The 16,645-nt window shown below is 36.6% G+C and overlaps 1 protein-coding gene across 7 annotated transcripts in view; it reads right to left on the bottom strand.

The window, feature by feature from the left end:
• Nucleotides 1–16,645, bottom strand: part of LOC131057975 (ABC transporter B family member 25, mitochondrial) — a 274,108-nt gene that overhangs the window by 114,149 nt on the left and 143,314 nt on the right. For all 7 annotated transcript variants that reach the window (XM_057992056.2, XM_057992053.2, XM_057992055.2 and 4 more), the window contains one exon: nucleotides 8,453–8,541. In XM_057992056.2, the coding sequence (XP_057848039.1) occupies nucleotides 8,453–8,541 (89 nt within the window). The remainder of the gene's footprint in view (nucleotides 1–8,452; nucleotides 8,542–16,645) is intronic.

Raw genomic sequence — 16,645 nt, 5'->3', positions numbered from 1 at the left:
GGAGCACTTCAAAATGGCTTCCACTTTTACTATTTGTCTATTAACTTTTGATCTCAGTTACTTCATAGACTTAGCTAATATTTGATCTCAGACTTAGACAACTATTTGGTGTATTTGGTGACTGCCCTCTTAAAAAGTTAACTGAATATTTGCCTATGTAATCAGCAATATGAATATAAACAACAATAAAATATTTTCTACAATTCATGGGTTAACTCTATTTTATTTGCTCTCTATATCTCTATGCTATGGAAAGGCCCTTAAGTTTTTTTAAAAATTAGTTTTTGACTCTTTTTCTACAATTTTTTATGTTTTTTTTTTTTGTAAACTGTTTTTTTTTCAATTTTTTTGCCGATTTTTTCAAAAAATCTTATACTTTTGGTTTGCCAATTTTTTCCCCAAATGATTTTTGCTACTATGGACTATATTTAACTCCACCTATTGTTTGTAATACATTCATAGAGGAGGGGTTCATCAACAACAGTAAAATATACCAGTGTATAAAACTTAACAAACAAACTTTCAAAGTATTCTCAGGTATAAGAAACAGATCCTTACAAACAAAATTCAATTTTCAGATTAGGCATTAAGAGGTCAACACAGAGTAAACTCGAAAATTCTAGAATACTAACTCAGATGGTATCAATCCCCTTAACTCATCATATCCGTTCCATGCATATGCAAACAATAGATTCTCGAAACAGTATGATGGAATACAGTATACAATTACATTCATTCAATAAACAGGAGAAATGAGACCATACTTTGGACGATTCACTTGCCCTTGGACCAGTTAACTCCAGAGGGAATCAATACAAAGTGTATGCTTGCATTTAGAGATGCAAGCAGAAATAGATGTTGGCTGAGGTGCACAGGCAGTTATCTGATTTCATATGTCTGAAGGAGGACACCAACTACAATCCTCAACCTGCGTCCAGATGCAGACAATAGGGCCCTGAAAAGAGTAATACTCAACCCTCATCAATAGCTACTGCTAATTCCCACACTCCCTCTTCAATTAGCCTTCCCTATCGCACCTTGCACTGGTCTTGCACAGAACTATAAATAAGGCAGCATCAAGTACTATGGAAAGGGTTTCGTCCTACCAATCGTGGAACTCTTCAGGTTGGAGTTTGAGTCATTTCCAGCATTAATTTAATGCCTTTAACAAATAAACTTCTCAATGTCTTAGATATCACATGCAACCCATATGAATACATATTTGTCCCAGGGTCGGCCTTAGGGAAAATAGCCACCTAGTTCATAACAATGTCGGCCCAGGCAAGAGTTCGCCAAGAACTATTATTTAATAATTACATTTATTAATAATTTTATTTATTTATTTAATGCTCTTTAATTATTAAAAAACATACACTAACAAACAAAAGAGCTGACCTAACTCCTAATTGGGGACATCAAAGTCCACCTGTCCCAGATGTTGCTTGTCCTCAAGAAACTTCAGATTTGGATGTCCGGCTTCCACCCCTTCCCGTTTAACATATTCTGTATCCTCATTATACACTACCTCTATATAGTGTATCTGTCAATTTCCCAAAACACCTATGACCTAGTTGCCACAATTCTTTGCATGTGAAGCATACCTTTTTCCTTCACAATTTGTTCTTAGACACCTCCGCTTGATTGGGCTTAGGGAGTAATTATTTGGAAGGTAGTGTTCTCTTGTGAAAAGATTTCTTTCATAGCATAGGAGATGCTTGCTTGGAACTCAATCTGTCGTTAGTCACTGAATCTTCAAAATTCAAAGCCCTTTTGATGGCTTCTTGCAATGAGCTTGGATCAAATGCCCTTACTAAACCTTTAAGGCGTTCAGCTAGGCCTTCTACGAAGAAAACTATAAGCCTTTTCTCTGGCACCTCAGAAATCATGAACACATACCTCTAAAACTTTGCTACATACTCTTCCACCTTACCCTCTTTTTTCAGCTATGATAACTCTCTAAAATGAGTTTTTGAATCCTTCCTATCGAACCTTTCCATGAATATTTGGTTGAAGCATAGTTTTAAGACTCGTGGACTCGCCACGGACTTGCGATTCCATGGGAGCCACGAGTCGACTCACCAAGGACTCGCGAGGCAAGTCCTAGCAAGTCCATATGAAAGACTCGAGAGTCTTTTGCAAGGACTCGCGCGAGTCTTTTGCTCGGACTCGCGAGTTGTTCATATGGACTCGCGTAGCCCAGAAAACACGCCATTCAAGCAATAAAACTCAGTTTTTTTGTTTTTTTCCCCCTCATTTGGCATTTTTGCTTGGTTATAACAGGTTTGTAGGGTTTGGAGGAGAGGAAAGAAGATAAAACCAGAAAAATTGAGTTATATTAGGAGAAACACAAACAGGAAGATGTAGTCTTCTCTTTAGTTTGTTCATTGTTGTTTTTCACATTTGGAGTTGGACATATCATTATATGTAATTTTGTAAACATTTATAAACTTATGCTGCTATTATACATTTTAGAGTTGAAACTATGAGTATGAATGATGAAATTTCAAATATTGCGTGTTTGTAGATCATATGACATGTGTAATGTTTCAATTATGGCTCTTATGTTCTCTAAATGCATTAATTTCTTTATGTTTTTTTTGGAAAACTACAGTTTTTTGTTTTTGCCGAGTCTTTCGCGAGTCTTTCACGAGTCCGAGTCCGAGTCCAAATTTTTGGTTTGCCGACTCCGTGGCGAGTCCGAGTTTTAAAACTTTGGGTTGAAGTCTTCCAAGGTGGTGATTGAATCATGCCCTTGGGTTATCATGCCATGGCACTACCATTCATGAGCCACTCCTTCAAGATGCAAGGTGGCAAATTTGATAGCCTCTTCTTCAAACATTGGATTCAAGGAACATGTGTCTAATTTCTGCAACCAAGCCCTTGTTGAGGAATTACCAACACCATCAAATGTAGGAGTGGTGATTTATCCCAAACAGTGTTGAATGTCTTTCCTCTCCTCATACCTTCTCCTCCAATGCCCAGTCCTTGTCTTCATCCCATAAAATTCGGTGAAGGTCATTTCTTTGCATACGTGAATGCTCAGTGCATTGTATTCATCATGAAATCTTCATTTTATCCATCTCTTTTTCCAAACATTTGGCCCTAAAGGTTTTCGTACTTATTGAGGCTTTCTCACCACTAGAGTTGCTCCCTTCAACTCCATTTTGTATAGGCCTTCCAGTACTTAGTTGTTGGTTCATTCCTCTTAAAGGTTGAACCATGCCATCAAGGTATCCCTCATGCTGGCATGGAGCTCTCTGTTCTCCCTAATGAATTCTTGGGGATTTGCCTCTTCCCTATAACCAATGGCCTTCTTTTCTCTTTGCTGGTATCTATGATCCCTGTCACTCATTAATCCACAAGCTGGCAAAATGCCAAGCTCTAATACCACTGAAATATATCAGCGCATAAAACTATATAGAAAACATACTTACAAAGTATTCTCAGGTATAAGAAACAAATCCTTACAAACTTAATTCAATTTTCAGATTAGGGATTAAGGAGTCAACACAAAGTAAACTTGCAAATTGCAGAATATTAACTCAGATGGTATTAGTCCCCTTAACTCATCAAATCCGTTCCATGTGCATGCAAACAATAGGTTTCCAACACAGTATGACACAACCCATATGCGATTACATTAATTCAATAAACAAGAGGAGTGAGACCATACTTGGACGATTCATTTTCCCTTGGACTGGTCAATGGCAAAGGGAATCAATACAAAGTGTATGCTTGTGTTTAGAGGTTCAAGCATAAATAGATGTTGGCAGAGTTGCATAGGGAGTTGTCTGACTTTGTATGCCTGAAGGATGACACCAGATGCAATCCTAAACCTATGACCAGATGTAGACAATAAGGCCCCCAAAAGAGTAATTATCTACCCTCAATAGCTACTGCTGGTTCCCACACTCCCGCTGCAATTCATGTAGCCTTCCTTATCGCACCTTGCACTGGTCTTGCACAGAACTGCAAATAAGGCAGCCTTAAGTAATATGGCAAGGATATCGTCTTGTCAAGCCTCTAACTCTTCAAGTTGGCGTCTAGGTTGTTTCCTGCATTCGTTTAACGCTTTTAACAAATAAACTCATCGATGCCTTAGATATCACTAGCAACCCATATAAATGCATATTTGTCCCAAGGTCAGCCTTAGGGAAAATAACTGCCTAATTCATACCAAAGTCAGCCCAAGCGAGAGTCGGCCAAGAACCGTTATTAAAAATTATTTAATAATTACATTTATTAATATTTTTACATATTTATTTAATACTTTATTTAATTAATTAAAAACAAACACCAGCAAATAAAAGAGCTGACCCAGCTCCTAATCAGGGACATCACAAACGGTAAAGGTGACTTGTGAAGAAAATTATTAATTAATTCCCACATCCAAATGGAGCATTTGGGCAAGAGTGGAGGATGACTCTTGAGTTTTGCACATATGTTTTTTTGGTATTCCCCAAGTTGGGCACTTGAAAAGACGAGGACGAAGACTTTTGAATTCTCCTCAAGAGACTTGGTAAACTAGAGGTTGTTCATGAGGCTTGGGCACTTTTGAAGGAAAGAGTGATTCTTGAGTTGCCCTGGGTATTGGAATTTGTGGTCACTTTTGGATGCCTTCTTGTTACCTATTGAGCTTCCTCTTGTTTTGTGAACCACCAATGGTTTTCCCTTCAATCAAAATCTATAAATTGGAGCCCAAGGACAGTGGAAAGTATCACAATATGTTGAAAAACAATGTAATGTCCCTACTTTGAAATATAATTTAATAATAAACAATAATAATAATAAATTAAAATAAAAAAGAATAAAAATTAAAAATTAAATTAAGATATAAAAGAATATAATTAAAATTTTATTAAAGTTAATGAATAGTCAAAAGGCATGAAATGATAAGTTGTGACTCTCTCAAACATGAGATATAAAAGGGAGAAGAGAACCTCATTTGAGGAGGGAAGAATTTGGAAATGAGAAGTACATATCTGATTGTGGAAGGTTGTGTCCCTTTCAAAGGGCAGAAAGAATGAAAAGTTGTACTCTTTCAAAGTGTGCTAATGGTGAAAGGGTGTGTCTCTTGCCAAAGGACATACATGATGAAGAGGTGTGACCTCTCCCTCACATTGAGAGATATAAAGTCAAGGAATCAAAAGCATCTAGTGGCATCATTATCGATCAGATCAGATCAGAACTGTTATTAAGTTACAAGCAGTAACATCCTTCTTCTTGGTGGTATGCATGGGGATATGCTGAATATGTATGCTTAATATATGAAGCCTAATAATGTTGTTACGCACAATTTAGTGGTCATATTAATATAGACTGCAATATGTATGACAGTCATACTTAATTTCATATATTCATTATACATGAGAAGTTAGTATACTTATAGTCTGAATCATGTTATTACTGTCAGTATTTAAAAAGATGGGATTGAGTTGTTCCAAAGAGGGGCAGTCTAAATCCAAGCAAAAGGTTAAGTCCCAAGATAGGGTGGGGATCAGCGACCCATAAGCCTTCAGGGATAGACCCAAGATAGGCAAGGGCTTGGATCTGTAAACTTTGAGGGAACCTATTGTATTTGGTGTCTAAGCGCTTTGATAACATAGATAGGCCCTTCTCCCTTAAAACTGGAGCATTAGCATGGTTTGACATTTATATTAAGAACTATTAAAAATAAAATTAATCATCTAATGAGGAAAATAAATAAGCACTTGCTAATAACTAATAAATTGAAGAATATCAATGACTGGCTTCATGATTTGTCTCCTAATCAATTTTAGTATATTGAAAAAGATTAATTATGTTAATCAAGTAGGGGATTGCACTAGCGTCACTGGTCACATTAAAAAGTTTACCCAGCACACTGCAGTTTATAGGGGGGTGCTATACCCGATTCCTACAGTCTCAAAAAAAAAATTTAGGTAGGGAGGGGACATTACAAATGGTATCAGAGCTATGATCCTACCATCCTGCAGGGTAAAGATGAATCAATGAATCATTCTAGTCAACAAGAAGAAATCTAACAATATGTGTATTCATGTGTATGCTTCATGTTTGCATATATCCATGTGTATGCTTTGTACTTTACATGTATATGCTATGTGTTTTTTATTCATACTGGGAGATGACATAGTTTGAGAAAATGAAAATTGACATTGCTTGAGGACAAGCAAATTTGGGAAGGGCGGACTGTAATGTCCCTACTTTGAAATATAATTTAATAATAAGTAATAATAATAATAAAATTAAAATACAAAAAAATTAAATTAAAAATTAAATTAAAATATGAAAGAATATAATTAAAATTTTATTAAAGTTAATGACTGGTCAAAAGGTACGAAATGATAAGTTGTGACTCCCTCAAACGTGAGATATAAAAGGGAGAAGAGAACCTCATTTGAGGGGGGGAGAATTTGGAAATGAGAAGTGCAGATCTGATTTAAATAAGAAGTGCAGATCTGATTGTGGAAGGTTGTGTCCCTTTCAAAGGGCAGAAAGAATGAAGAGTTGCACTCTTTCAAAGTGTGCTAATGGTGAAACGGTGTGTCTCTTGCCAAAGGACATACATGATGAAGAGGTGTGACCTCTCCCTCACATTGAGAGATATAAAGTCAAGGAATCAAAAGCATCTAGTGGCATCATCATGGATCAAATCAGATCAGAACTGTTATTAAGTTACAAGCAGTAACATCCTTGTTCTTGGTGGTATGCATGGGGATGTGCTGAATATGTATGCTTAATATATGAAGCCTGATAATGTTGTTATGCAGAATTTAATAGTAAAATTAATATAGACTGCAATACGTATGACAGTCATACTTACTTTCATATACATTCATTATACATGAGAAGTTAGTATACTTATAGTCTGAATCATGTTATTACTGTCAGTATTTAAGATGATGGGATTGAGTTGTTCCAAAGAGGGACAGTCTAAATCCAAGCAATAGGTTAAGTCCCAAGATAGGGTGGGGATCAGCGACCCATAAGCCTTGAGGGGATAGACCCAAGATAGGTAAGGGCTTGGAACTGTAAACTTTGAGGGAACCTATTGTATTTGGTCTCTAAGTGCTTTGATAACATACATAGGCCCTTCTCCCTTAAAACTGAAGTATTAGCATGGTCTCATATTTATATTAAGAACTATTAATAATGAAATTAATCATCTAATGAGGAAAATAAATAAGCACTTGTTAATAACTAATAAATTGAAGAATATCAATGACTGGCTTCATGATTTGTCTCTCAATCAACTTTAGTATATTGAAAATGATTGATGATGTTAATCAGATAGGGGACATTACAAAAAAGAAGCAATTGCAACAATAGGATAGAGAGTTGGATGTGTTAAGATTGTTAATAGGTACACAAGTTGTGCCAAATCCAAAGGCAAAAAGGAGAATGAAAGTATTATTGTATTGTAATATTTATTTCAAAGTTATTACATGCCTGGCCTCTCTTTTTGATGGGTCTTTTTTCTATAAAGATTTCCCCACGTAAATCCTAGGTTGTGTTGAAATAAAATTATTTTTTTGTTTTCCTATTTTCTGATTTAAATCCACTAAATCTCTTCATGTTAATCCAAGATAATGAACACTTAATTTCAGATTCTATATTATAATAGTCTAAGCCTTGTCTCTTGCAATATTAATATCATAGTTTAAAGTTAAACAATTGGTTTAAAGATTGTAATTTCCCAACACACCTCATTGCTTGCAGATTAAATTGCTTGTCCTTTATTGTTTGAAATTAAGTCTTTGGTTATTGTAGATTTACATGAGCTTACTACATAAATATCACATTTAGATGTGAGAACCGTATTAAATGTGAGGTGTTATACTGACTGTACCAAATAATAGTATATGCTTACTTAGTGCTATGTTATGTGCTATGTTTGTTATTTATGATGTATGTAAAAGTAAAAGAAAATTACAGTCAATTGTGTGGTTACTTATGGCTCACTGGATTGGGTCTTTCCACAGAATCTTGAGAAAATAACATCTATCTAGAAAAGAGATCAGCCTCATTACAGGTTAAGAACAAACTAGAAACTAAAAAGAATAAACTATCAGCAAATAAATTAGTTGGTATTTAAGAATACAAGTTGATTTTTGGCAGGAAATTCATGTGCCAATCATGATTTATGCACATGCTTGAAGTTCAAGAATTGAAAAAGCTCCTACTTGTGTGTCTTATGATTATCAGATAGACCTAAACTGCAGCAGGGAAAACTTGAAATCAATGCTCATCTAAACAAAAGTCTATAATCAGAAAGCTTGTGATTATGAACATTCAAAATATCAGTTCATGTAGTCCAATATGTGACAAATAAATAATAATAATATAATATAAGAGGATGACAGACCAATTTTTTAGAGATCATCTGATTTATTTCCATCCAAAATTCATGAGGCTTTGTGCTATTAATGGAGACAGTTTATATTTAACATACCACTGCCACTAGTTCCAACAATGGCGATACTTCTGCCTGCGGGAACTTCAAAAGATACACCATCTAAAATCTTCCGCTCTGGTGTGTATCTGAAACAGCATTACATTGTTAAATCTCCCCTCAACAGTAAAATAATTTACACTATTTATCATAAGATCATAACCTGTATCTATTACAACAAATGCAAGTATTACAATTTACAACACATTAAACTAGAAAGGATATATGGCATTGATCCCCATCATTTGTAGTGTCCTTACTAAGATATTTTGAATAAACTTTCAATTTCATCAATTCAAGCACACAGGTATTCCATCAAACCATTGCAGCAAAATTCGTTTGACGGAAAAACCAGCAAATCAAAAGTTTATAATTTTGTGAAAAAATGGGGCAAAAATCAGATTTATTAAAAAACATAAAAAGATTAGAAGCCTTGGGATCGAATGGTGATAAAGTTGAAGGCAAAATCTTTGCAAGCAAAGAAAATTAGAAAATATGAAGCAATGGGGAATAAGTGTCAAAGAATATACTGAAGATTTCTACCAATTGAGCAGAAAGGCAAGCCAAGCAGAAGATGATGTGAAGCAAGTTTCAATGTATTTCAATGGTTTATGCATGTCTATTCAAGATGAAATTAGTTTAATAAATTTGCATGATGTAGAAGAAGCATACTAATAATGGGAGAAGTTATCCAACAAAGTAGGAAGAGGCCACTACATCTTGAACAGGTTCTTACACCCAACAAATGGGAGGTAGAGGAGGAAACTTCAGAGGAAGAGAAGAATCTTACAGAGGCAAGAGGAAACTTTGGTAGAGGAAGAGGTTGAGGTTTTACTAATACGTGTTATTAGTGTGGAGAGGCTGGACACAGAGCCTAAGTGTTCAGAAATACAACAAAATTGTACCAAGGGAAAGAGGCCAAAGTTGGTGTGGTCTAAGCAGAGGAAGAAAGAGTTCATTCAGAGAGGATCTTGAAGATGCGAAATCCTTCATGATAATGAGACTTTTATTGAAAGTAGAAAAGGAGAGAGATGAACCAATACAAAAAAGAAATTTGTTCCAAACCAAGTGCAAATGTACGGGCAAATGTTGCAATGTTATAGTTGACAGTGGAAGTACAAATAATAAGGTATATGAGGAAATGGTGGAAAAGCTATAGCTGAAGCAGATGAAACATTCGAACCCTTACAAGGTGTCACGGTTGTAGAAGGGACATTAACTATTGGTGAGTGAACGATGCCATGTTAACTTTCATATAGGTAGCTATAAGGATGAAATTGTCTGATGTAATGCCAATGGGTGCTTGCCACATCTTACTAGACAGAAATTGGCAATATGATAGACAAGCCATACATGATGGCAAGATAAATTGTTATACCATTAGAAACGATGGTAAAGAGTATATTTTGAATCTAATAAGGACAAGAAAGAAGAGGTGGAAAAAAATCTGGATATATAGGCACCCATCCTAAAGGTGCTAGAGATAGGGCTCCGAAGTATGCCTATGAAGACCCGTACCCTGGGTCGGTGATTTGCATTAAATGTGAGAAAATATTTCATGGAGGCATAAACCGCCTCAAATACCACCTTGCAGGCATCGAGAAGCATGATGCTAGGGTATACCCTGGGGCCACGAAAGAAATAAACAAAGACATTATTGTCATACTTTCAGCTAGGGAAGAGAATAAATAGCAAAGGGAGAGGGCAAAAATTACCATGAGAGCAGCCATAGCTGAATCTCAAGGTGCTTTAGTTGACATTGAAGAAGAAGAACAATGAATGAATGAATGAATGATTTTACTAAAGTCCACGAGATCGATCAGTCTATGGGACCATGAAATCACAGCCTAAGTTAACTTCATATTCTTTTCCATGATAGATCTCCTGCTATGAATCTTGACCAGAAAACTAGCAATCTGATTAATCTTATCCTCGCCAAATAAATGATGCATGTTGTCGCTCTTCAAGATGATCTTGTATTGAGCATGAATATCATCATAAGCTGTGCACTCAATGAGAAAGTGCCATTCGGTCTCAATTGCACCCATCTCGCAGAACAAGCAAATTCTCTCTTCCCATAGCTCTTTGGGCCTCTTCCACCTACCTGTTTCACACCTAAGATGATGCAAAGCTGTCCTCAATTGTGCCACTAACAGCCTTGCCTTTCCTTTAATAACTGCCCCTAAGTATGCTTTCTCTCCATGATCCCAAGTTGGGTTAAACTATTTGATGCAGTACGTCTTTTTTCGTCTAATACAATTATTCCACATGGCAAATTGAAACTTTCCTATGACCAGCTTTTTTTATTTCCTCATTGGTATTCAAACATTCTTGCAACTTGATGTTCCACTTGTTCAACCACTTTTTGTTTTGTTTCATCCAAGTTTTCTTCCTACGGTTAAGCCCCTCTTCCATGGCAATTTTGGGCCACCACTAGTTATCCATGATTTCCACCTTCTTTAGATAGCTTATTAACCTGGTTATCGCTGAAGCCTCCAACGAAAAAGTACTTGCTTCTGCTAAAAGGATTTTATATGGAGCTGACATTTTAACTTTGAGATTGCTTGTGACTAGGTGTTTTTGAATCCTCTCTCTAACTGTCTTCATCCACAATTTGACAAGCTGCCTCCCCAAACTTCGCAACCATATTCAACAACAGGTGTAATTGTTGATGTGTTTTTTATGCACATGCGAACACAAAATAAAATACCAAGGTATTGTAATGTCCCCAACTCCGCAATCTAAAGAAAACATATAAACAATGAATTTCAACAATTGATTTTTGGGTACGAATAATTTATCTAGAGTGTAATTAGCCAAATTCACTTAAGATCACTTGATATCAATAAGTCAATTCCCATATTTAGTTCCTAATGAGATCGAGAGGACTAACTACCATAGGATGCCCGTAGCGCTTATCAGGCCCAAGGGTAGTACACTCCCCCTTGGCCCAACTGCTAGTAGACCTTTAGTCATCTGTTGTGGGTGGCCTACCTGACAGAGGCCTAGTTCCTGCTATCCCTGTTGCTTAATTCCTCATCTATCTCACTGGGTTTGGATATGCAATTGCCTTATTCATTATTTTGGTAATATTTCTACTAGTCCTTAATCTAGACAATGCCATTTATTCTAAATTTCTTGTAGTTGTAATTGATTAGCTAATTGCGTATATAGAGGTTCATTCATACACTTTGTATACCCTTATGGTATATATATATATATATATATATATTGGTATTAATGTAATCATATTAATTTCCATTGTATTGTCCTCAATTTATATATAATTATATTTTAACTACATCTATATATGCAAACGTTTGATTTAACATCTATATGTTATGTATCCATGCATTTATTTAATATCTAACTATATATATTTCTACGCATAAGTTTCCTTTGATTTACGAAATCCTACTACAAAATGAACAACAGTGGGTAAGTGTTCTTACCTGCGTCCTTTGCTGCTTTCCCTTGATGCTATCCCTTCGTACTCTCCCGTGTGTCTTCCTTCCTCTCGGCTTGCACTTTAAATACAGGCGGGGGAAAGTGTTTGAGCGGATGCCTCCAGGGGACGTGGCCGCTGCGGTGAGTGGTGGTGACTATTGGAGTCACCGCTCCCTGCTCCAGCCACACTAACTCTTGGCGCTTTAGTTAAAAGTCACCCTCGTTTCATCTAATGCGTCTACTTAAGGTAATACGCTCCTTTTATGGTATGCGTTTAATAAAATTTGTTAGTAAATACTTTAGATTGTATGCGATAGAGTTCTAACAATATCGTATGGTGTTTAGGGTATTATTCCATAATAATTATAAAGTATTTCTTAGATGATTTATATTGTCTATTAATATCATATTTTTATGTTTATTTTATAATATATTATATGATAAATATAATGTTATATTATGTATCTATATAATAATTTATATTGTATATCAATATTGCATGGTATGATAAATATAATATTATATTATATTATGTATCAATATATTATGATAAAGCTCATTTAACAGTTAACATTAATAATTAAAAATATGATCAATATATATTAAATTTAAAACAAGGAGTCATCACCAATTAGGTTACAATAATAATGAAGGGTGGAAAAAGTTTTATTACAAAATGTGGGATTATGACAGTCCTCCCCACTCAAAATTGCTTGTCCTCAAGCAATCTGGGATTGAGATGATTAATGGTCTCATCCCCCTCCCATGTGGCATCTTCCCTAGGAAGGTTCTTCCATTTGACTAAGTACTCTGTTATGGTCCTCCTTCTTAATTCTCTTTCTCGCTTGTCAAGGATGAGCTTAGGTTCTAAAATCAACTTCCCCTCATTATCAATTGGTGGTAGCTCGGTACAAGGGGAAATGTGTAGACCCAAGACCCTTTTCAGTCGAGATACGTGAAATACGTTGTGTATTTTACTGTGATCTGGTAGCTCCAATTCATAGGCCACTTCACCTATCCTTCTCAAAATTTTATAAGGACCATAGAATCGTGGTTTCAATTTCTTAGCTCCACTAATTTTAATGGATGACTGCTTATAAGGTTGGAGTCTTAAAAATACCAAGTCTCCTACTTCAAAAGATCTCTCAATTCTTTTTTTGTCCGCATACAGTTTCTGTTGGTTTTGTGCTTGGTGAAGATTATCTTTAAGGGCATTCATGATATCTGTGTTTTGCTGGAGGAAATCCTTTGCACCTGGTACATGACTTTCTGAGCGGATGAGATCCCCAAAGGATGTTGCTTCATACCCGTAGAGAGCCTTAAAGGGACTCATTCTAATTGACATATGATGGGTTGTGTTCTAACAATACTCTCCAAGATGAAGCCATTTTACCCAAGCATTCTGCTGACCTGAAACATAATTCCTTAGATAACCTTCTATCCATTTGTTTACGATTTCAATTTGCCCATCGGTCTGTGGATGATAACTGGTACTTGGCGTTAACTCTGTCCCTGCTAGTTTGAATAGTTCTTGCCAAAATATGCTAAGAAATCGTCTATCTCTGTCACTCACAATATTCTTGGGTAAGCCGTGTAGCTTGAAGATTTCCTTAACGAAGACGTCGGCCACTTGTGATGCTCCGAAACTTGAAGGAATGGCCATAAAATGTGCATATTTTGTTAATCTATCCACTACTACAAAAATGCAATCTTTATTCTGTACCTTTGGGAGTCCTGTTATGAAGTCCATGGATATACTCTCCCATTTTTTATTTGGGATGGGTAGTGGTTGGAGTAATCCTGAGGGAAAAGTGTGTTCTTCTTTATTTCTTTGACACACCATGCATTCTTGGGTGTGCCTCAGTACATCTTCCTTCAGCCCCTTCCATGAAAATCTTTCTCTGATCTGCTTGTAGGCCTTATAATACCCTTGATGACCTGCCATAGGAAGGTCATGATAAGTCCTTATAATGTCTACTTTCATATTTGATCCTGATGGAATATAGATTTTGTTTTTGTAGAGGATGAGGTCATCAATTACCCAGTAATTTTCATCTGTTTCTTTCCCATCTAGAATGTTGCTAGAGAATTTGTCTTTGGCATATTCGGTACTTAGAGCTGCCTTCCAATCTGTAGATAGGACGGATAAAGACCCCAAGTAGGGCTTCCTTGAGAGGGCATCTGCCACAACATTATACTTCCCTTTCATATATTCTATGTCGAAATTATATGCCTGAAGTTTACTCACCCATTTCTGTTGTCTATCATTCAAATCTTTTTGATTGAGAAAGAACTTCAAGCTGTTATGATCAGTTTTAACTATAAACTTCCCACAGATCAGGTATTGTCTGAACTTTTCTAATGCATGCATAATAGCTAGCATTTCTTTATCATAAACTGAATAGGTACTTTCTGTGTCTCTAAGTTTCCGGCTTTCAAAGGCTATGGGATGTTTCTTTTGCATTAAGACAGCTCCGATGCCTTCTCCTAAGGCATCACAATAAAGCTCAAAAGGTGCTAAGAAGTCTGGTATTGCTAAGACAGGGCAAGAACTCATCACCTCTTTAAGCTTCTCAAATACGGATTGGGCTTCATATGACCATAAAAATGCTCCCTTCTTGGTTAAATTGGTTAAGGGAGAAGTTAACTTCGAAAACCCTTTAACAAATCTTCTATAGTAACTGCATAAACCTAGGAAACCTCTGAGATGAGTGAGGGTTCGGGGCGTTGGCCAGTTTTTGATGGCTTCAATTTTTTCTTCGTCCACCTCAACTCCATGGGTACTGATATTATGTCCAAGATACAAAATTTCTTCCATCCCGAACTCACATTTTGACATTTTGGCAAAAAGAGAATGTTGTTCAAGTAGGCCCAATATTTCATCTATATGTCTCAAGTGTGCTTCCCAAGTTTTGCTGTAAATCAATATATCATCAAAAAATACTAACAGGAACTTCCTTAACTGTCCCCTGAAAATGTGGTTCATGCATGACTGGAAGGTGGCAGGGGCATTTGTAAGGCCAAATGGAAGGACCAAAAACTCAAAGTGGCCATAATGGCATCAGAAAGCTGTTTTGGGAACATCTTCCTTCCTCAATCTTATTTGATGGTATCCTGATCTCAAATCTATTTTTGAGAAGTATACTGCTCCATGTAATTCATCTATAAGTTCATCCACCCTAGGGATGGGGTATCGGTTTTTTATAGTCTTCTTATTGAGTGCTCTATAATCAATGCACATCCGCATGGTCCCATCCTTCTTTTTTACCAATACAACGGAGGAGGCGAAAGGACTGGAGCTAGGTTGAATGTGCCCCATTTCTAGAAGCTCTTTGATAGCTTTCTCAATTTCTTCCTTATAGCCCCTTGGGTGGCGGTAAGGGGTGGAAATTACTGGTTTTGCACCTTCTTCAAGTTCAATAGTGTGTTCAACCCCTCTCTTGGGTGGCAGTCCTTTTGGGATGTCTTCAAACACCCTTTTGTGCTTTCTAATAATGGGTTTAATATCAATATGAATGGCTTCCCCTTGGTTTGAATTTTGGTCTAGTACCATGCATTAGGCAGCCCACTCTCCTTGACTACGTCTAAAAATCCTTTCCATTCTTTTGGAGGTTACCATTCTGGTTGTGCCATCATGCAACCCTTTGATTAGTACTTCCTGTCCATTTTGAGTGAAACATAATTCCAATTTGGGGTGATCGAGGTAGAATCTTCCCAAGGAATTCCTAGGATTACATCTGAATCCCCTAACTCGACCACATAGAAATCTTCTTTGGTAGGGTATTTCCCTAATGCTATGCTTAATTGAAGGATTTTTTTGTTACATGAGGAAGTGGATCCATCGACAAGGGCTACTTGGAAACCCTTAAACTCTTGTGTTGTCAATTTCAACCTCTTAACCAAGCTTTTATCAATAAAGTTGTGGGCAGCCCCGCTATCCAATAGTGCAATTACTCTCTGCCCTTTGATCACACTTTTGATTCTAGAGGGATTGTGTTTTGAGGCTACGGAAATTGCTGCTAATGATACTTGCACATCTTCGGTAAGTTTTTTCCTTTTGCTTGGGGGTTCATTGAGTTCTTCTTCTTCATCGTTAGGTAAAGCTTCCAAGTTGTGTGCTTGGCTCTTCCTCCCACATATGTGACCCGGTTGCCACTTTTCTTTGCACTTAAAACACAGATTTTTTCTTCTAAGCATATCTCTTTCATTTCCCTCTTTGCAAATGTGACCATGTTCCCATTTCTCATGACAATGGTAACATACGTTCTTTCTCTTAAGTTCTTCTTTTTCTTTAGAGGTGTTTCCCTTCCTAGGCCATTCTTTAGTATGTGTATTTTTAGTGAATGTTTTGGATGGTCTCTCCCAAGTTGAAGTGTCTTCTAGGCCCAAAGCTTTATCTATGGCATCGTCTAGGGTAGGGGGTTTCAATGCTCTCATCAATCCTTTAATGGAGTCTTTGAGTCCCTCCACAAAAAGATAGGTGAGCCTGTCCTCATCTACTCCTGAGACCCTTACGGAAATTTTTTGAAATTCAGTCATGTATTCTTCCACTATTCCCCTTTGTCTTAAGAGAGTTAATTCTTTGAAATCTTTTTGTGGGTGTTTCCTCTCAAATCTCTTAATGAGTTTCTAAGTGAACTCGTCATATGTTGTTATACCATCATGACCTTGTGTGAGGGTGCCATGATACCACCATTCATGGGCTAAACCTTCTAGGTGTAAAATGGCAAATTGGACTGCATCATC

This window comes from Cryptomeria japonica, chromosome 9 (assembly GCF_030272615.1).
Source record: "Cryptomeria japonica chromosome 9, Sugi_1.0, whole genome shotgun sequence".
Lineage (NCBI taxonomy): Eukaryota > Viridiplantae > Streptophyta > Pinopsida > Cupressales > Cupressaceae > Cryptomeria > Cryptomeria japonica.
Note: the sequence above shows the minus strand (reverse complement) of the source record. Positions and strands in the feature narration are given on the sequence as shown.